This window comes from Spea bombifrons, chromosome 10 (genome assembly GCF_027358695.1).
Source record: "Spea bombifrons isolate aSpeBom1 chromosome 10, aSpeBom1.2.pri, whole genome shotgun sequence".
NCBI lineage: Eukaryota > Metazoa > Chordata > Amphibia > Anura > Pelobatidae > Spea > Spea bombifrons.
The window spans coordinates 35604334-35626165 of record NC_071096.1 but is presented as its reverse complement, the minus strand read 5'-3'; the positions used below and the strand labels follow the sequence as shown (position 1 = coordinate 35626165).

At 41.8% G+C, this 21832-nt stretch overlaps 1 protein-coding gene across 3 annotated transcripts in view; it reads left to right on the top strand.

Annotated features, from left to right (window-relative positions):
* The window catches only part of GSE1 (Gse1 coiled-coil protein), a 150958-nt gene that overhangs the window by 90238 nt on the left and 38888 nt on the right, over nucleotides 1-21832 (top strand). The window contains exon 1 of one of the 3 annotated variants that reach the window (XM_053448282.1): nucleotides 10739-11215. The exons of the other annotated variants lie outside the window; for them this stretch is intronic. Coding sequence (XP_053304257.1) covers nucleotides 11179-11215 — 37 coding nt within the window. The 5' untranslated portion in view covers nucleotides 10739-11178. Of the gene's footprint in view, nucleotides 1-10738; nucleotides 11216-21832 lie in introns of those variants that run through there. 3 annotated transcript variants of the gene reach the window in all.

Genomic DNA, 21832 nt, shown 5'->3' with positions numbered 1-21832 from the left:
TTTCTAAGATGGATTGATTCAATTTAGCAGGCATTTGGCTGGGTTGGGGAAGGTAGGACTCCACTGTTGGAGCAGCGCAGATATGTGACTGGTCTGGGCTAGAAATTTATTAGCCTTGCTCTGTATGAGGCTGACCAGCCAGCAGCAGAAAATCAGCTTCTGTTTGTTTCGCTCACGCTCTGTCAGCTCTTCTGTTCCTCCTACCTGCCTTGTCTGTCTTTCTTTTACTTTCACCTGTCTCGCCCTTGTGAACTCTGAAGCTGCTTCCTTTCCCTCATATCTTAGTCTTGACCGCATTGATTTTATTTCCTCCCTTGCACACCAGATCAAGCACAACTACTCCTTACGTAGCACCGCTAATATACCTCCAAAGGGCAGTATGGTCCTTCCAGACACCTGCTTTATTGTCTCCTCAAGCATTCATGGCCGTGATGCATGCTCCTTTCCTCATCCGTACATCTGGTTGGGTATTTCCCCTTTAACTTCCTTAGATTGTAAAACGCGAGGTTGCTTGGGCCAGCATTAAATGTCAAATGGGAGACTGATGTCAAGAATTGGTCATCAGTTTCCCATTTGACATTTGATGCTGGCCTGCCCAAGCAACCTCGCGTTTTACATCTCTGCAATCCTAAGAACTCGCTTCTCACCTTACCCTACATTTTCATATCTGAGTGATCCTTCTGAATGTAGTGTCCTGTCATCCCTGCTACCGCTGCCTCTCCATTACAGCCCTTTTCTAACTATTTTAGGGACACTGACCCGTCTCATCCTTCCAGTTAATGTGCTTACTCAGCAGCTGTAGGAACGTTAAGCCTGACAGCACCATTTCCTCTACCACAATTAAACATTTACTTCTGGAAATTATCTTCTGTCTTTTTCTCGAGCATTTTAGTATTTAAAAAAGGAGTAACAGGTTTACTCATAATCCCAGTAACAGTCTGACTAGAGCTTATTTTCTAAGAAATAGTAAACCTCCCCACTCATCCCACTGTATCAGAGGAGCTTGACGTCTTTTTTATGTGTTCCATAGAAAAATGACCAAAATGTGTGCAAAATAGTATTTTTTCAGGATAAAACATGTCTGAGCAAGGTAGCCCAACGTCAATTGTCTGGACAAATCTGAAAATAGTGTTAGTATTATTGGCCATGAGGACTGCGTTTTGACCTCCTTATTAATGGGTGTCTATATTTGATGAAGCATCTCTGCAGAGAATTTCTGGCAGCTTCAGTTATTAGAACACGAGGATATAGTGAAGGTTGGTGTTGTGCGGCGCTACGAAGGATCTTCTTGATTTTTTTGCCATTGTATATTAATTGTAAGGTTTTAACTACCATCGTACCCAGAGTCCAGGATGTATATATATTTTTCTCAACTATTGTGTGTGCTGTATATTTCCGCATCGCATGCTAACAAACAGAGAAGTGGTTTTATAGATCAATGAGCCGCTGTTCGCTCTGACAACTTTAAAGTCTTGGTTTAAAACCACCAAGGCTGTATCTGCACGAATCCCATGTCGGCTGAGTCACTTACCATAAAATGCACTGTCACCCTGCGGCTCTTATCCTATAACAAATCCCAGGCTGTCACTTTCAATTCATTGCAGTGTGTGAAACAGTTAAAATATTTTTATATATAACAGATTAATCCAAACTGGTTACCAAAAAAAAAATCAACAACTGAGTAAAGCTAGTGTTTTGAATAATATCAATAGTACTAACTGTATATTTGTATTCTATTTAGAAGTTTTGGGTTTTTCGAACGGACTGATAAATAATAATAAAAACATCATTTACTGCATATCCCGGCCTCTACATTCGCTATCCCAGCATAGCAAGGGTTAAGTGATTTGAGATGGTCTGTGTGTTGCGCCATAATCTGTCTTCACAGCCTATAAAGTTTTAATGCAGGGAATGAGCGCTTGCGTGTGCCGTATTTGAACATTTGCACGCTGCACATGAAGGAGGGTAATGACATCGCAGAGGCAGTAATTTAGGGACAAGCTTTCGCGGTCCATGGCTTTTCAGCTCTGATCACAGCACAAATCACCAGTTTACTCCCAGTGCAGAGAGGTTCATCCGTCCACTGCTTGGGATTGCACACCACAGTCAGCGGAGACCCATAGGCTCATTTCTTTTATACAGTTATGCCAATGACAAGGTACCCAGCTCAAGGTCGTCTGAGCCACTATGGGCAATCCTTTCCCACCCTACAGCTTCCAAAATATAAGTTATGTTAAAATCACTTGTGCTAGAAAAACATTAATTGCCAATTATTATGCAAATAGTAAGAATGTAAGTTTTACTGAAATCATGGGAAAAATAGTGGAAAGAATGGATGGGCCAGCCAGGGTTCTGTGTGTATCAGCAGTTTCGTTTCATTTTGGTCCCTAGTAGTTTACTGCAGGAATTATGGAACGTCTAGAAATATATATGAGGAGAGTGCTTGTTCCAGGTTAGAGTGAAGCTCTGTAAATAGGACAGTTTCATTTTGCTCAGGACTTTCTTCGTTTGTAAAAAAGGAATACAAACACGTTGTGGCCGTTCTGCCTGTAACTGGTGTTTTCAAAAAGCCTTGCACATGCTTGGTCTAAATTTCATTATTACACAGCCAAGTCTAACCTTCTGTATCTGCACGTTTGAAATGTTGACGCAACCTGACCTGGCCATTCACAACATTTCATTTCAGAAAATATAGAATAAACCAAACAAGTTGTTGTATGTGCTTATATATGTACTCCTGTTTACACAGTCACCTTCACGGAGTGTTTGTGTAGGATTATTTTATTGTCTGTGGTGTTTGACCTCTGTCTCTGATCAGCAGCAGGGGCAGCTTGCTGTTCACACGGGGATATCTTGGCCAGCAGGCGGAATGGTCTGTTTGTGGCTGCAAAGGATGTAAGAAAGATAAGCTTAGAATAACTGCAAATGAAAACCTGTGATGCAATAAAAGCCTCTGCATTTGCCCAGTCAGCATGAGGTGCATGGCTTAATGAGTTTAGCTCTTCCTTGCCTTCTTTTTCCAGGTTTATCTGCTCCAGAGGTCTTGCATCTTGTCTGCCGAGTGCCGCTCATCTCACTCTTCCTGTTGCCTCCTAGTTCAGGCCAAGAGGATGGGTGTGATGTCCCTCTCACACACTGATAGTCACCTCTCACTACTTTTTTTCAGCAGGAATTATTTATCTTCCTTGTCCATGGCAGTTTTATCTTCTTTCTGTGGTTGTACACATACACTGTCAAATCCTAGTTGACGTGGTATTTTCATGGTGTCGAGCATTGCACAAGGTACAGTTAGTGGCAATTCCACAACAAGTACATTTACTATTTATTATAGGACCATAAGCAATGTAAATCAACGTAATACGCTTTCTACTTCAAGGTGCTTACATATTTAGTTGCTAGCTTGCTTGGCTAGGGGTGCTAGCCATGTTGATCATATAGGATACACTACGTAGACAAAGTATAGCATTTATTGAGGATATTAATTTCCTTAACATGAAATAAAGAGGCAGCATACATTGGTGAACCACGTTATTATCAACTACTACTGAAACTGCTGCCAACAGACTGTCCTCTCTGCTTGTAGACATTATTAGAGCAAAGGAGAGATCCAGGGCTTGATTCACATCCATGCATTCTCGAGAACCTGATCCCTGGCTCCCTCCATTGCTCATGTACATAATCCAATGCAATACTAAGTATGAAAGGGGCCATGAAAAGCAAAAATCACATAAGAGTAGGCTGTACTTCATTTACAACGAAGAAAATATGCTTTTACAATCTCTTTACCGAGCATTCCTAGAAGTCTAGAAGTAAGTTACCAGTACACAGAAAAAATCTTACCCCAGAAACCTGAAATTAAGGAAAATTCCCCCTCATTATATTTTAGCTCTGATGTTTCAAATAGATGGCTGTTCCTGTCCTTATCGTTCCCCTTCTACTTTCTTTGAGTAGTTAGACATTTGTTAATCAAAGCAGCTGATGCTAACCATCTACCAATTCCTTCTTCAATCATTGTGTGTGTCCCAACACTGCCCCACACGTGTGGGGGAGACAAACGTTGTCATGGGTCCCCATATGCAAATACGCACCGCAAATAACAATGGGATTTATTGGCATGATGTGTGCTTTGTAAGAACAGCTGGTACATAGATTGTATTCCTGTGAGTGATAAACATTAAATCCTTTATTTAAGGGTGGTCTGAGTTGGCTACATTCCTGAAAACTTGTGAAAGCAGCCAGGAAAGAGAAAACAGAAAATATACTCGGAATATACTTTATTTTAACGCAAGAAATCTAGGAAAATGTTGTCACCAAATGGAGAACATATATAGGTGTAGAGACTAAGTGTGGACATTGGAAATATAAGGGGAATGCCTGGAGAGAAATATGACGTGCCAGGGCCAGTGTTTGCATGTTCGTATCGGTTTGTTTCAAATGCTGTTGATAAATTGTTGCTTTGTACTGTGCTCTGAGCAGTTGCTACAAGCGCCTTGGGTATTCTAGAAATGGGTTCTAGTGGTGTGGATTTCCACCAAGCATATAGAACTGTGCAGGTGTTTGACAGGTCAACATCTGTATACACTCTTCTACCTGTTTACCTAACATATCTGAGCTAGAACATGTGTGTGCAATGTATCCAACAGATTACAGATCTGGGAATATATACCACAGCTGGTTATTCATTGTTGCTCTTGGTGTCTGTGTGTGCAAACACAGATAATCCTATCTCTGCTAGACATTTAAAACTATACAAACAACAATGTGTTGCTTTGGTTAAGGTTAATGATTTTCTTTCTATGAATAAATTGTGTTGCTCGTTTGGCTTATGAAATCCATCGGTAGTACATGTGAGTTCCCTGGCACTTGTGCCCTGACCTGCAACATTTGAAATACAGCAGTAAGTGTCAAACTGAACAACGCTTGTTAAAAACGGGCCATTATTTGATTTATTAAGGGAGCTGGAGGATGGTGAGAGCAATGAGACGCTAATGTATTCATTATAGGAAGAAAGGATGAAAAGGCTGGAAGGGTATGGAAATCTGCCATGGACAGGTTGATAATGTTCAGTTGCTTAGCCCACATGGATACCATGGTGCCAGGGCCGTAGGAAGGGTGAGGCGAGAGAGAGAGACCAAGACTGGTTGGGGAGATCATGGATCTCTCTAACCAGCCTAACACTAAGTTTGCCATCCAAACGCATTAGGCACCCTGGACAGTTGCCCAAGGGCCCAGCGTTCTAGGAGACCCTTGGTGATTCACCACAAAGTCCATAAAAAAACAGTAGCGTATCTTTAGGGGAGGGGGTGAGTCAGCTGCACGATTGTGTTCACCCCAACCAGCCCTGCTCATTGGGTGCCCCCCGTGGGCAGTGCGCGCCCGATGAGCAGGGCTGTTTGGGGAGATCACAAATCCCCTATAACCGGCCCAACATTAGGGAGCGCAAGGTCTAATAACTATGCACCAGCGAATGATGCAGACCTCTGGGATATGACGTCACCCCGGCACTCTGCATCAATAGCCGGCGCATAGTGAAGAGGGAGCATTAAAGCAGATGCCTGGAGTGACAGACCTTGCGCTCCCATGACAGGATGGAAGATAGAAGATGATGGAACAGAGACGGGGAGAAAGGGATGTAAGGGCTGTGTATATGTGTGTTTGTAAGCTGTTGTGTGTGTATATGTGTGTGTAAAGGCAGGGGTGTATGTGTGTGTTTATGGGCATGTGTGTGTAAAGGCAGTGTGTATGGGCAGGTGTGTGTAAAGGCAGTGTATGTGTATGTGTGTTAATGGGCAGGTGTGTGGAAAGGCAGTGTGTAAGGGCAGTGTATGTGTATAATATATGTGTGTGTTTGTAAGCTGGTGTGTGTATGGGCATTGTGTATGTGTATGGGCATTGTGTTTGTAACAGCAGTGTAGGTATTCGTATGATTGTAAGCTGGTGTGTGTATATGTATGTGTGAGGGCAGTGTATGTGTATACACGCGTGTATGGGCAGGCTTGTGTAAGGCCAGTATATAAATGTTTATGGGCAGGTGTGTGTAAGGGCAGTGTATGTGTGTTTATGTACAGTTGTGTGTAAGGACAGTGTATGTGTATATGTGTGTTTATGGGCAGGTGTGTGTAAAGACAGTGTGTAAGGGCAGTGTAAATAAAATAACCTCTGTTGGGAGGCACAATTTTCCATTCTTGTCTCGGGTGCAAAATGAGCTAGCTATGGCTCTGCATGGTGCAGTAACACACCAGTATTGTAAATAGGTGTCTTTCACATAGATCACAGGTACACATAGATCACAGCTCCAGCACTCATGGCTTCTAATAAGCCACATTTTTACAGATAACCCTATTTATGCGAATACAAAAGGACATATAGGTACCCAACAACACAGGAATCAGATGCTTCACTGGCACTCACTGATTTATGTCTCTAAACATGTTTAGTGCAAAGGATAGCAGGGCACCTGTCTATTTACTGGTCACCCCAGTTTCAGCTTTAATGGTTTCAAACTGGGTAATCTCAAAGGATCCAAAGGAACAAAGTCGAAAGCAGGGATGTAAAGGCAACCTTTGCATTACAAGGCTTGTGGTTTAATTGTTTAGAAAATGAAATAGCGGACTGCTATGATAGCAGCATGATGATAATAATATGCTTCACCAAACAGTAATGGCATAATGAATTTTGTGCAAATTTAAGGGCTTTTTCTCCCCTGCATGATACTTGGGCAGCGCCTGCAAAGCAAGCATCCTGTCTGTGGCAAAGCCACGTGCATAACAGAGCTTTGCCAAAGGGTTAATTCCGCAGAAGAGCTCACCACTTAGTTCCTGATTGTAGAATTGTGATAAGCATTTTCCTTGCATCTGCTTCCTGTTGGCATTCTTTTTACGGTCCTCCTTAATTTCCCAGGATTAAACATACAACCGAGCTAATTAATGGTCAGGCCTCCTCTACTGTATATGATAATGGCAGCAGCCGTAAAAATTAATTTGCAAACATGTCATTACACAGCAGCCGTACAGGCAATAAACCTGTAATTAGAGGACAGTTCTGGCCAGGACGAGAGGGGAAGAGGTGGGACTCCAATCTGTTTGCTTTTTTATTGTTTCTATGGAAATGAGGCTTGTTTTTAAAGGCCAGATGTGAGGAGACCAAGTAAGACAATGCAAAGCAAGGAGTTAACTCCAAAGGCTGTTTGCTCATCACTGTCATAAGCCAAGTCATCTCTACATTTGCCTAACCAAATCCAGCCTTGCTATGAGCAAAGACATACCGATAAATGTTTTCCCTGACAGCCCCACAAAAGAATTCATATTAAAGTGCTCCTTGTGTGGCCCTACCCCAGTGAGTGATTTAATATGCATTCTGAAAATTGTGAGGGAACTTGAGGGAAGAAGCTGCAGCTCTGCAGTTGCTCTCCTCCTCTGTAGCTTAATGAATGTCACCACTGGTTGGCTGCATGAAGCAGCCAGTCAGTGGCAGGAAAGTACTGCCATTGAAATCTTTTCATGTCTAAAAGACCACCGCCAGAAGGATTTTGCTGAGTCAGCACTGTTGACCAAAGCTACATGTATAATATGAAAGGAAATGTGTTTGGTTGAACACATCTCCTGAATGGGAACTAGCTTGGGAGGGGCAAAGGCATATGGGGCATTATGACTAGTGCATTTCAGTATTTTTATTTTTGGTATACAAACTAGTATAGTATATTACTAGTTAAAGCATATAGCAGGTGATGCATATAGGTCAGGAGCCTCTTAAATTAATTGCATTGTACTTGGATATATCAAATTCTGCTTTAAAACAGCCTTATCTCTGCATGAAATATAAACTTGGCCTTTTTTCCTTTATTGCTATCAAAAGGGAGGTTTCATTAGCATTCTGTAATTATGTTTAAGTTAACACCCAGATATAATTATAGACAAATGGAAATAACATTTAATGAGCTGAGATCAACACAGATAATGAAGCCGTGTGTGTTCCCAGGTATATACCCATTACGAAAAACTCAATGACACAGACACGGAAGTAACATGCACTCTACACACAGTCTCTCGCTCTGTTACCCTGAGGTTCATGAATAAAAAATGAGGTCTATGGCTAATTAGGACATGATGATACTCTTGCTTCAGATAAAACCCCTTTTTCTACCATCCTTTTTTCCCCTATGATTTGTTTGCTTTGTCTCTTGCGTTGAGGGGGAAGTGTGTGTGTGGGGCTGAATTCTCTGTGAATTAATAGGTTAAAGGCAGCAAGGTTTTATCAATATCATGCCTTGCTGACAAAGGAAGTGGCTTCGGCCAGAGAAAGCCACACTGATTCCAGCTCTAGTTTAAACCCTTTTAACGGAAGAAGAATGCGTGGTGTTTGTGCAAACCTTTGGAACCCAAGAGTTTGATGCAGTAATCGCTTAGGGGGTACAAATGGGTTAAAGTCTCTGAATAGGGGTCAGTGTTCATCTCCATGTCAGAATTGCTGAAGAACCTTGCTGGCTTTATTGTGTGTCCTCAGTAAACCTTCTGTGTACACAGACACATCCTAGCTGTGAAATTGGTGCCAGCAAATCCACTTGTACACACTGTGCTCCAGCTGTCACACGCACGCTGCCTTGGAGCCGGTGTCACGAGAGTCAAGGGGCCGTTATAATCGCTCGAAGGCCACGTCTTCTACATCAGGGTGAAAGGTGCTCATAACTACATGAGCAAAAGAGCGGACAAACGCCATCATCTGTAAATGTCAAGCCTGTGTTACTGGAAATAAAATTATATACTGGAGCAAATGAAACCCCGAAGAACTAGGTGTGCATGAAATAATACACCGTGTTACATGTAGCGAGATAGACTATATAGTACATATACTTCATGCCTGAATATCATTTTACATACTGTATACCATGCTGTCCATCTGTGCAGCATTTTCAAAAATGTAAATATTACTCATATTATACACTAAATACATAATGTTATATAGCAGTCTGGGGAGCGGAATCCGACAGAGCACTCAACTGTGCATTCATTAAAGCTTGTGTTCTGTTCTGGTTCCCAACATGCTATGCATATGTCCATGTTGATCACATGATCCTCAGATGGGAACTCCAATGGTCTCCGGTTTTCCCTTCTTTGTAATCTTGGTTCTTGGAAGAATGAGGGTATAGTTGGGGCTCCACGAGGTGCTGTCCTGTTGCTCTGCTGGACCAGTAGTAGGTAGCTATGAGCGTGGGTTGGCTAGAGGCCGTCTGTATGTATTAGGCGGTAATCACATGTTCAGAAGCCAGGTGGTTGTATTCTTAAGAGTGTTTTATGGGTGCAATGAGTTTCTCTCTGCTCCATATCAAGCAACTTATCTTTCTGTGAAGACCTCTCCTGCGCATAGTCAGTTAGTGGAGGTAGATACTCATTCAGTAAGTGAAAGCAGCCAGGACAAGGACACTTAATACAGGATGTGGTTCAGAGCAGAAATAACAAGCTCAGTGCTTCCTCACTCTGGGTGTGAAAATACATCCATAAAACAAACAGGTCACCTAACCTTGCTTGTCAACCAAGCTGTACCTTCTTAAACCCTTTCAAGCGAAGATATCAGGTGTAGTGAGCCTACATTACCCCAGTTTGAGTGCCCTTTCCCTGCACCACTGTCAGATGCATTGTAAGCCTCCCTTGCAGTAAAGGGGTTAAAGGAGTATGAATCCTGTGTACCAGGCTACATGGCAGGCAGTAGGCACGTGGTACTCATTATACCGGACTGGAGATCATGGGCGTGCAGCTCTGTAGCAAACTCTCCAGACGCGTCTGTTGTGTTTACACCCAAAACACACAAAGCGTAACTGTTACTGTCACCTTTTGACACTTTGCCTTCTGAAGCAGCTACTGGGATACCAGCTCCTGACACCAAGCGTTTTATTGCCCCCATATACCTGGCCTGTCACAGACTGGGTGGGAAATGTTGATACTCTGAGGCATAAACCGTGCTACCTTATCTCATTATGACGTTCACAGGAGCAACGTTTATCAGTTCGTTCAATGCCCGGTAATGGAAAATATCTGGGTCAGGGGCTGCCTTGTAACCCTTTACTCAACATATTCTCAGTAGGAGTGTTTTTACCCTTTCAGTGCGCTTTGATTTGCAATGTACTACATCCACTGCTGCATCGGAAAGTCTTTAACCATTACACTGCTGGTAAGCAAAGCATCACAAGGCAAGCGCCTGTATTCTAGCAGCAGAGTCTAATCCTGTGTATTCTGCTGCTGTTGTTTTCATTCTGTGGATACCTGCTGTGTACGCTCTGCCTCTCATGTACACACGAATCCCATGTCAATGAACCAGAATTCCAACTTGCCAATAACAATTCTTCCATGGTGAAGGGTGTGCACCACTCGCTCTCCTTCTCCTCCTTGTAGAATTCTTCTATTCCATCCCTCTATTATTGTAGCCTGGGTAAGCTGGTGTCTTTCTCCACTCTTTCTCCTCTTCCTGCTACTTGCTATCTCTCTTATTCACTAGCAGGGGCAGCATAGAAAGACAGGGATCTAAACCCATGAGTAGAAGACATGGGTGGACTTTGTTCTTTTGGTCCAAAGACTATAGGGTGACACTTTTCCAATATTACCCTTTCCCTTTTTTTTATGTAATTCCTTATCTATTTTACTTGAAGAATAAAAGCGGAAACCATGAGAAAACAATAGATGCTTTTACCCTGACAACAAGAAAAAATAATTTCCCCTCTGCCTTTTTATTTATTTCTCCCTTCTGATCCTAAGTACCATGCCCTATTAGAAACATCCATTGACCCTTGCCCTTGACATTCAAATTACTCAGTGGAGAGGTAGGGGGTGGATTGCTGCCTGACTCTCTGAGAAGAAGATTACTGAACCACTGATTCTTAAAAGAGGAGTCTTAAAAGCTCTGAACACGCCTTCTGTCCCTCCCTGCATTTTTTTCTCCCTCTGTCTGTCTCTCTCTCTTTTTTGTAATTATTTGCATTTCTGGGCTGGGAGGCTGAAAACGCGGAAGAACAGCAGCAGATTGGAGTTAGCAGAGCAGCCGTACTTCGGTTTCCTTCTGGACAGACAATCGGCTCCAGATTCTCCCCGGTCCTTCTAAATCATGCCACATCCCTGTATCGCTTTCCTGCACATTATGGGACTGTAAATTTTCTTGTCTTAATTCAATTTTACCAAAAAAAAGAAAATCATGTTTGGAATAAAACCGCCGCTTTACTACTTGCCAGGTAAGGGACAGAAGCATACATTGTTTTCCTTTTAAAATGTTAATTTTTTTACGGGTTTGGAAAGTCTCAATCTATTGACATGGTATTGGTGGGTAATGCAGTGTACGAACAGTCTAATGTCTTAACCTCTGTCTCTGTAAGTGTTAAAGATGAAAGCAGAACACTGCAGACCTCTGTAACGCTTACCGGGAGTTAGCGGTTGCTTTCAACTTGAGCTCCCTGGCTTACGTGGTAATCCATTAGATGGATGTTGCATGTCCCTTCTTTGTCTGAGTGGTGGTCTGTGTTTCATTTAAAAAGCTGGCACACTTCTCTAAAGAAAGGTGAATGAATGCACTTCTTTCTGCAGATTCACATGGCTGGGCAAGTACCTCTCACGGATACAAGACCCTCATTACTGGGGTCCCTGTAAGTGTATCCTGGGTAGCCTTATATCCTCTTTTCTCACCTTCTCCCTAAACGCACTGAGGATTAGTGAGTTCTGCCACTGGGAGGTGTATGATCGCTCACTCTGTGACATGTGCTTAACCCTCAGTTGACATATTTGTTGTTGTGAACTGACCCCATAATTAACCCTTCTGTCTCCAAAATAATAGATATAACTTGGGTTTCTCCTGCAACGGCTTTGCAAAATATCTATCCCCGGTTTTCCATTCACTGAGAATAAGTGTGGATTGTTACATTGTTACAAGCACTTGTTAAACGTGATTTTCTGCATTTCAAAGTACTGTTTTTGGTTACCCAACGCTAAAATGATGTAATACTTGCCCCTTCGTATTGCTGGATATCAGTTCGTTCTCAGAGCTCAGCTTTTGATACATGGTCAATACACACAAACTGTGCATTACTTGCAGGTATAAATGTTCTGTGGCCGCTTCTCTAGGGACCAGTCATCGTTATGTCAACTGAGACATGGATTGCTAGCGGTATACATCTTTTGATGTTGCTTAGGACGACAGGCTAGTAAAGTACCGCTATCCCTACAATCGGGGGTTATTGCAGGAGGGGTAGCTAATGGTGTACGAAAGCTGACGAATTTGCTGATATTGGGAGAAGAAAAAAAAAACCTTTTGAGTTACAGTTCTCCCACTGGTACTTTATTGGTGATGGGTAAATGGTTTACTTCCATATACCAAAACAAAATAGGTGGATCAGGCAGTTTATGGTTATTGCTATTATGCTTATGTGGAATTCACCTCATTGTCTTATTTAGTTGACATTAATGACAGGCGCACTGTCTTCAACAGCAGAGACTGGATTAACCAGGCTTGTTGGTGTGAAAATCGGCAGCACATTGAGGCTTCTGACACATTTTTTTTAAGTTTTTTTTTATTAAGAGGAAAAACTAAACTAAAGGCTGTCTTTGAGATAAGAGTTTCGGTTATGTATGTGGTGCTTTTTGCCCTCGATGCACTCTTGATCTTTCAAAGGCAGCCTTTTCCGGAAATGTCTGTTAAGCAAAGACATTGTGGTTATCGACACAAATTAACCCTTTTCTTACAGTATCTTTGCTGCAAATCTAGTCCTTGTGTTTCAAATGAGCCTTTTGTGACTGTTTCTCTGCTGTAGCAGTGACATTGTGAAAAAAGAATATTAGTTACTGTGTCTGCGGTCTACAAACTAATTTAGGGGAGTCAAAATAATTCTCACCATTTTATTATCAGTGGAAACGGCATGGATGCTGTGCAATATCCTAGGATAATTTTCCAAAATGCAAATGTTCTTTTGTATTGAAGAAACTAAATTTCAAAATTTAGTGATAAAATCACATTCTTTTTCCATATCTGAATTTCTTTAATGTGCTTTCCAAGTCGCCGCACCTGCTTTGCACCCTTAAGAGCTTCAAAGGACAGTGAAATATGCTATCCAGTGACACTTAAAGGAATTGGAAGCTTTGCTTCCTCACAGTTATAGAGTATTTTTATTAGGTTTTAAGGTATTTTAAGTATATTTATGAAGCATTTTGGGATTACTACATTTATTGGGGAAATTTAGAATTCTAATATCAAAACTGAGGACCTCTCCTTAGTAGTTTTGGTGATAATCCCCACCTGGTTTGTTATACACATATGAGCACAATTAAACTACTTATATTTTTAAAGTTGATACAATGATACATAGTGAGGTATGTGGCGCATCCAGAAAACATGGGAGAGGGGAGATGGGTTAATTAAAGCTGGGATATACTTCAGCACTGTGTAAATTGACAAGGGCTGTGGAGTCATATGCAGACTTTCACACATAACAAATGCTTCCGTGTACTTATAATGTAGCGTTCACGCTACATGTACTTACTGCAGGACTGTGCTGTATATATATGTATGCATTCTTTGTTATGTTACAGGGGTGTATAGAGCACCTATTTGACACTTGGGTTTAAGGGTTGTGATGATATTATATTCTACTTCTTGTCCATATGACATTCACTTTTGCTTTTTTTGTGCCATTGTACAACGGCACGTTTAAAAACGGATTGGGAAATCTACTTTAAATACGGGGTTTGGTTTAAGTATTATTAAGTAGTCATATACCTCACCACATGTGAGACTGCAATGATATATTATTTACATGACAGTGACTTTAGAAAGGCATTGACCACTAAAGAACCTGTGCTCAAGCCCTTAAACAGGCTTAAAAGACCGGTTAAGAGAGTTTTGGTAAACCAAAAATATTCTCTCCTGCCAGGCTGATTTTCCTCCTATCTCTCCTGTGTAAACAGTGGGGTCATTTTCCCTCGGCTCGGGATGCAGGATTCTGTCATTTTCTTGGCTTGGCATTCGCTGCCTAAAATGGAAATCATTGTGTCTGGGAATCTCCTTCAGAGTCTGATAATCTCCTTTATGAGTGCCGCAAGCCCCCTGACCTCTAATCTATAGTGTCTCTGTAGACACAGTTAGTTCTGCTGAGTAATTTTGCTTATAAGGTGATTGTAGAAAGTTTATAGCAGAGAAATGGGTGAACGTTGCGGAGTGAATGGAATTCTAACTGAAGGCAATGCAGCTTCTAATGAAGTGGCTGCTTACCCCCACTCAGGGGTAATACTACTCATTAAGCAGATTGGAGTGTCACAGGTATGTCTATCCTTAACACATGTGCCACAAGAAGATTGATGATAGCGAGATGAAGCGTCTTAAAGCAGGGGCTCTATAGGTGTGATAGGGCATGAGATACTAAGCCATTAGGATGCTTTTAGTAATTGAGGGGGTGTTCTTGCAGATGTTCTTGATTGAAGAGACTAAACATTTAATCTCCCGTAATCACTGAAGATTAAGTTAATGGCATCTATATAGGGTTTAACTTGAGTGTTCCTGCTGTCCTGTGAAGTCCTTATTTTCCAATGTCTTTGTCATTGTCTTCACACTATGCCAGGAAGAACACCTCTCCTTTCAGCAACCTCATTAACCCTTGTACATCATTCTAGCACTTAAAGGGTTTACATTTTCTTCTCTTTAATAATGAGGTATTTAATACCATTTTAGTAAATTGTTACATTGCGTAGCCTGGGCCCACCTCTGCTCCTGCCATTCTCTACGAAAGAATATTTAAATCTTTCAGAGGGTGGGAAATAATCATCAGGAAGTACTCTTATTTTCAAGAGCCTGGAAGGACTTTAATATTTTATTGTGTCCTGGTGCCATATAGTGAGTACTGGGCTGTGTACCAGGTTGTCCTTGTGCAGTGCGTCACAGCTGTTCTACAAGAGAACAAAAGCCAAAGCAAATGAAATGCATCAAATTATTCAGGAGATGAGCTTATAGCCGTGACAGTTTTCCTTTTGGTGGCGGTTTGACGCCTCGGGTTTGCATTCACCTCCTCTTGCTGCTCCGGTTCATCTGAGCCAAGACTGTGCAGGACTCCCCTGATATATGTCACACACGGGTAGGCGTTTGCTGGGTGATGTAGGAGAACTCTGTGTGTTCAGCCAGGCAGCATACATGACGTTCTGCTGTAACAGCAAAATTTGGAAAGGAACGCGTGCTGTGGCCTTATGGTTAGGTGTCTTCTCTAACGTACAAACGATCGCTGGTTCTAACCCATGGTTACGTTACTGTGGTTTTGTGCGTCACTAAGCTTTTAGAGCAGAGAATCTGAGTATATATGGAGCCGGAGAAAAGTATAGTAAAAATGATACCATTTATTGGCTAACTGAGAGTTTAATTGCGAGCTTTCGAGACCAAGTTGTTAGGTCCCTTCCTCAGGCAGTAATGAAGCTATGGAGCCGGCAGACACTGCATCTTCAATCTTGTGGTGGCGTAAAGGTTAGGTGAATTGTCCATGTTTTCAGAGTGGGCGAATTCAAGTATTTTTTGTTTTGTATGTGCCAAGGGTGGCGCATGCGTTCGTTGCACTGCGCACCATGCAGAAGTTTCCTGGTTCTGATCCCAGTGAAGCCTCTGTCTAAAATTCTGATTTTTGAGTAGGTGAATTTGAGTATAAGTATTGTGGATGAGCACATTTGGGTTGCCACAAGGGTGGCTTGCGTATAATACTGACCATGCAAATCCCTGTGGTTCAAATCACTGTGAGGTCTTGCGAGCAGTTGTGGTGTGTATGGTGCATGAATGTGTATGAGTATGAACGGTGGTATGTGAGTCGGATTGAAAGGGGATGAGAACCAGTCGGAAGTGCGCCTGGCCTTTTATGCCGCCATCGACGTATCACAGCTGTAAAATATATATATATATAATATTGCTGCGCACATATATTTTTTTTTACGCTCAGAGTAACGTATGACCTTAGAATGGTTGCACAGAGCCATACAGAACTGAATCGTTAACGCTACCAAATGGCTGCCCTGGGGCCCATGGGGAATCGAACCAGCACCGAAACCTATCGGAGGCAACAGACCTTACCATCACACCACTGGATGGCCGGAGATTTTTGTCTGGACATATGATGCCTGCCTCGTCCTAAATCACATATATTCATACGCACCAACTATGAAAGATAATATATGCATATAACCACTCAAAGACCAAAGATGGGAATTGAAGCAGTAACTCTTTGTATCATGTGTGATACATCTAACCTTTACAGCAAGTGTCTGGGCTACTGTAATTCCTCACTGATATAGAGTAACACACGCACACAAAACCAACTCCTAAAATACAGATGCCCCAAATTTGTGTCCAAGATCTAGGTCTAGCCATCACAATTTGTCCCTTGCCATAGTCACTCAGATCCTTACGCTTGCCCATTTTTCCTGCTTCTAACACAAAAGTTTGCTTGTTTGCTTGAAATGTGCCCACCCACTGACAGGTGGCATGATAACAAGATTATCAGTGGTCATAATGTTTTGTCTGATTGGTGTATATGCTGCACCAGAGCGCTGGAACTTGTTGGGCTTTCTTTTATTAAATGTTGGCCTAATAAGACAATCTTAATGCTGCTGAAATAATGCAAGATGAGACCTACAACTTTAATAAATAAACAATAAAAACCAGCCAAACTCCCGTGCCTTCTAAGTCCAGTCCTCACACACTCTCTTCAGAACGGTCTGTGTATACAGCTAGTGGAAAGAGCACTCAACTGATCCTGTTATGGTGAAAGGGGTTATTATGGACAGTATCAGAAGGGCTTCAGGTTGTCACCCAAACCTGTGTATATGAGATGCTGTTTAAAGTCACAGTACCTCCAATTACTGAGTACCAGAGTGAGGAAAATATCACCGGCTACGAGGAGGCTAAACAGTAATATTATGTGTTCAGTCAGGCATGCATACAATGAAAGCACCATTTCTTTCTTCCATGGCTGCTACAGACAAATAAACTTTTTACATCAATACTGCGTGCTATGGGTTAAAATGGACAGCTCTATTTTTCCTCTCCTTATGCCATTTAGACATCAGCGGCGTGATTACCGTTATTATTTAATGGTAATACGTTATCAGCGTTGTGAGACTATACAGCTTATGAGCTCTCAACTACCCAGGGGTAGAAATTGCTCGGCAGTCTTAAGAGCTGGCATCTTCCTGGCAGGGCATATAGAATAGCTTTTTACAGCTACCTAGGGCTGTTTTCAAAGGACTGTAGCTCCTTTTTGAAAGGTTTGAAAAGAGCAAAGGGATGCAGTAATGAGAGGCTGTGATCTGCTGTGTATTAAAGTGTTTTTTCCCCTGTGTCTTTATTCCTCATGACTCCCCAAGGTCTGATTTCCCCTCTTTAAATAGTCAGAGTGGGCAGCCCACTGTTCAGATTGCATCTCATTCACTATTATTTTGTGTCATTTAGACAGCTAGATCAGTACGTGGGAGGGAATGGTGAGCAATGACATGTTTGTGGGTCTTCTGATGTGTTATTTGAAGGATCACATCCTAGTTGGGTACCCAGGAAAAAAGCTTGAAAGTAATGACCCCCTCCAGATCTTTTCCTTGCATTACCATGTCCCATAATCCACCATGTAAGTGAGAATCATAAGGCTTCCCCATCACATATATTGCATTATATGTCTGACTTTCTCTTAGGAGCCCTCTGGATTGTGTTTTTAACCCTTTAGAAAAATACATAAATAGCTGGTTGACCTACATCTTTGAGCTTAATTGGCAACCTGGCACTTCATAAACAAAACCGTTTTACAAAGGAACTTGAAAGAATTTAGTAAACTTGCATATGCTGAAGAGATGAGTTCTCTGTGTTCTTACTATCTGTATTGCCTTTGTCTTACTGAGATATGGTACACAGATAAATTCATTCAAATGGAAAGAAAGGCCATATGACATTAATTTTGTCATAATAACAATTATTTATTATAATTAATTAATTTTATTTTTTTATATAGCCCCATCATATTCTTAGAGCGCTGTACAATGTGTAAACATGATATTATTATAACATAACGATTCGACTTACAGTAACAAGAGGTAAGGAGGGCGTTAGAGTGTATTACACAAAGTACTAGTGACAGAGATGGACCAGAGATGTTAGTATAAGTATTCTAGAGGATAGGGGCAGCCCTTGAGAGATCTAGCAAGCGCGCATGAGAATTTCAATTCAGACAAGAGGGCAGATGGAGATCATCGGATGAGCGGAGACACCGGGTGGGAGTGTATTTAGAGATGAGTGAGGATATGTAAGTCAGGGGAACTGCTATGAAGAGCTTTGAAGGTAAGAGTCAGGATTTTGAAATAAATCTGGAGCAACAGGCAACCAGATTGAGAGAGAGGAGTTAGTAAAGTGATAGGTGATGAAGATAAATCTGGCCTTTTTTTTTGAAAAATGAATGTCATGGCTTTTTCACCTCTTTAATCTTTTAGCTATCTGATGGGGTTGTATTTCATTCACAGGACAGCCTGACCATGAGGACAGCACCATTTGTCTGGCGTAAAGCTCCTGTATTCCTCCTCACCCCCATATTTGTGTTTTTGTGATTGCAGTGATTTAACAATTTAGCGTATCAGCAAAAAAAGGGGAGTTTTCAGGAAGCTGTCACTACATGGATGTATCCAATCATCCCATTTCTTATAGCACAGTCAAAAAATGGGTTAACAATGTCTTTCTTGCCTCTAGGATTACGTAAAAAAAAAAAAATACAGCCATAATCTCGACTTGTTTCCTCCGTCTTTCTCACTGTCCTTTATCGTCTTGTGATGTTGAATGTCTCGGGAGCTTACTGACACTGCCTGAATGCTCTGTCACACTCCGTCTTCTGCTGTCTCTGCAGTAATTAGTCTGCTGAGCTACCCCCCTGTACCTTGTATTTGCCTCCCCTCTTCTGTTTGCTGGGAAAGCAGGCAGCAGTTGATACCGTTTCCATAACAACCAAATTTGGGACTACGGAGGCTAACCTTGTGCCAGTGATATGACAGAAGTGGCTACATACACAGTGCTTCAGGTCCCCACACAAACATCACAGAAACAGAGACACCTTTTGAGTTGCATTGACCCGTAGATGCCTGGCACTTCCTGATCAAAGGGCTACCTGTTTTGTCGTATATAATATGATCTGAGGCCCTATGTGGACAGGATTTAAGCTCACATATATCCCTAGCGGTGGGGTGTTAGAGGCACATAGGAGTCATTTGTACAACGCAGTCAATCCACCACACTGTCTCAAAAATGTTGCAGTTGATGTCAATTAGGTTTCAGTAAAAAAGAATGGGAGGTTTGAAGTGCCCCAATCCAACTAATCAGCAAGAATGACTTCGTGGAAACAGCATTTTAACAAAATAAACATTTTTTTTCTCAACATATACGAACGTGTGCTACATGCATTTGTGATATATATATCTAAATACATATAGATATCTCTGCTTAAACGTTAATAAATATCATTGAGTGGTTTATTCAGTGGTCACCATAGGCTTTTTAACCCTTTCCCCAGTGATTCCAGCGGCAGAATAGTTAATCTGTCAGCACCCAGACGGTGGATTTGGCAGAGAAGGGAATGACAATCTCTTGGATAAATTTGTTGGCAAGATAAGGCTACGCCTGCAAATTTCCATTAATATGACATTCCGAATGACACACCAATCATAATCTCTACAAATCTTACAATCAGTAACCTCTTATTACAGCAGAATGCACAGCACAGGGCATACTCGTGTACAGCGCCATACGGGAGGCTATCTGCATGCAGGCAGAGCCACATCCACTGAACATGCACACGCAGATCTCTGAAACCTGAGCTTAATACTTAACATGCTAATCCTCGTCTGACCGGAGCAGCGTGTCAGGGGAATAGCTTTCCCGGCTTTGCCACGCTAATATTATTTGGCATTTCAGCAGCTCTGCGCAAAGCAAATTGCATAAGAAGGTTCTTTCCGCGGGAGTCAGGAAAATAATATTCTCATCTGATTTATGGATTAACTGTGGTGCCCGGAACGGCAGGGGGGAGCGGTCCCGGCTTGGTGGGCTGACCTTGTCCTCATGTGGTGCTTGTTACTCATTGCAATCAAACAGATACATACATTACAGAAGCACTAATACTAATTAATAGAATGTATATAATGCATGTATTTAGAATATGTACACATACCATAGTGAAATGAAAGTGGATCACACAGTGCTTTGTTGAAATATACATGGCTTTGTTTTTAAATGGAAAGCAACTGCAACTAAAAGCCCATGTGACGTATAGAGTAGGGATTTCATCACCAAAGGGAAAGTTATGGTGAGATGCAAACTTCATTAACCACAATTAACTAGGCCTTCTGGGGAGTCTCGGTCCTTCATTTGGGGAAATACGCTGCTTTCTACCCCTGAACAATGCTAATCAATGTGGTCAAATTAAATTCTTCATCATAATTGCCCTTTGTGAGTAATCCCAAATTGTTACAGTCTGGCATAAGCTTCTTGTGTGTTAATCTTTTTAACATTCTATGTTTATGCAAATGATATGCACTAAGGAGGGTAATTAAAGATGGATGGTTAGGACAGACCCACCTTCCCTTGCCCAGTATCGCTTTCACTGCTGTGGACATGGCTATTTCAACCCATTAAGCCTCCAGCTAATTTTCTAGAAATCCTTTGGCCAGTCCCATCACTGTTGCCCCAATATAATTATTTATACCTTTTACCTACTGGTTTGAGGGCATTCACGGCTGTGAAGATATAATTAGTGATCCTGTCACATGGAAAGAAAATCAGTCGCTGCACCACACAGAGAATAACAAAGTGTGTAGTGGTTAAAAGGGTAATGTTGTAATTAGCGTTTGTTGCAGACTGGAAATACCAGCTTCTTAATGGTGTTGCATAATTTAATGACCTGTGAGATGCTAAAGTGTTGTGTGCCCACGTGGCAGGTGACAGGTTAATGAGGCATAATACCAATGAAAGAATAAAGGTTTTAATGCCACCTCATTGGGGAGGGAGCTGACATACCCACATGGTGCAGCAGGTCATATGGTCTGGAATACTAGTCCCTCATTTTATACCGTGATTGTCTGGTTTATGGCCTGCAGTGTATCATTGTGTAGGGTGTATTGAGTGGATGAACAACAATATCACCCAACCAACCCACACCAACTCATACCGCATCACGTACTCGCCTCTGATAACTATTTTAACCCCTGCATAAACACCTATTTCCGGACTTGCTCGTAGTCTGTGTTTTTTAAGCCAATTTGCGATTGCGCCTGAGTGTTGATGAAACATACACATGATTTGCTCAAGGCATGTTTCATGGTCACCAGCACAGTGCCCTTGCGGGAGCGTCTGATGGGCTCCATACTAGACATGTGACATAGAAGCAGAGAGAGAACACTAGTACAAGCAGAGCATCTGTATCCTAAATCCTTGTCACACTTAAAAGAATAATGGCATCTGTGACAAGCAGCTGGCTCTCGGATTCGGAAGAAAGTCTTTGCATCTTGTTTCTTCTTTCTTTTTCAGCATCCGAGCAGGTTGTTCTGCCATTAATAGTATAATTAGGTAATTATCACTATACAGCAGAAAAGAGTTTAATTGCCAGATAGCTTTTCCCCCCTTCTTTTTTTCACTAAGCCCTCCCTCGTCTTGTTTCTAGATGAACAGAGGGCCCCCCTGCTTGGCTAGGAAATTCATTGCATGTTTCTTTGGCATTTTGTTGAAGTTTTGATTTGTATTCTGCGTAGGACAGCTCTTTTTCTTTCCAGATGCCTATTTATTGCTAAGCCTGGAGACGCCCTGCCTTCAGCACCTC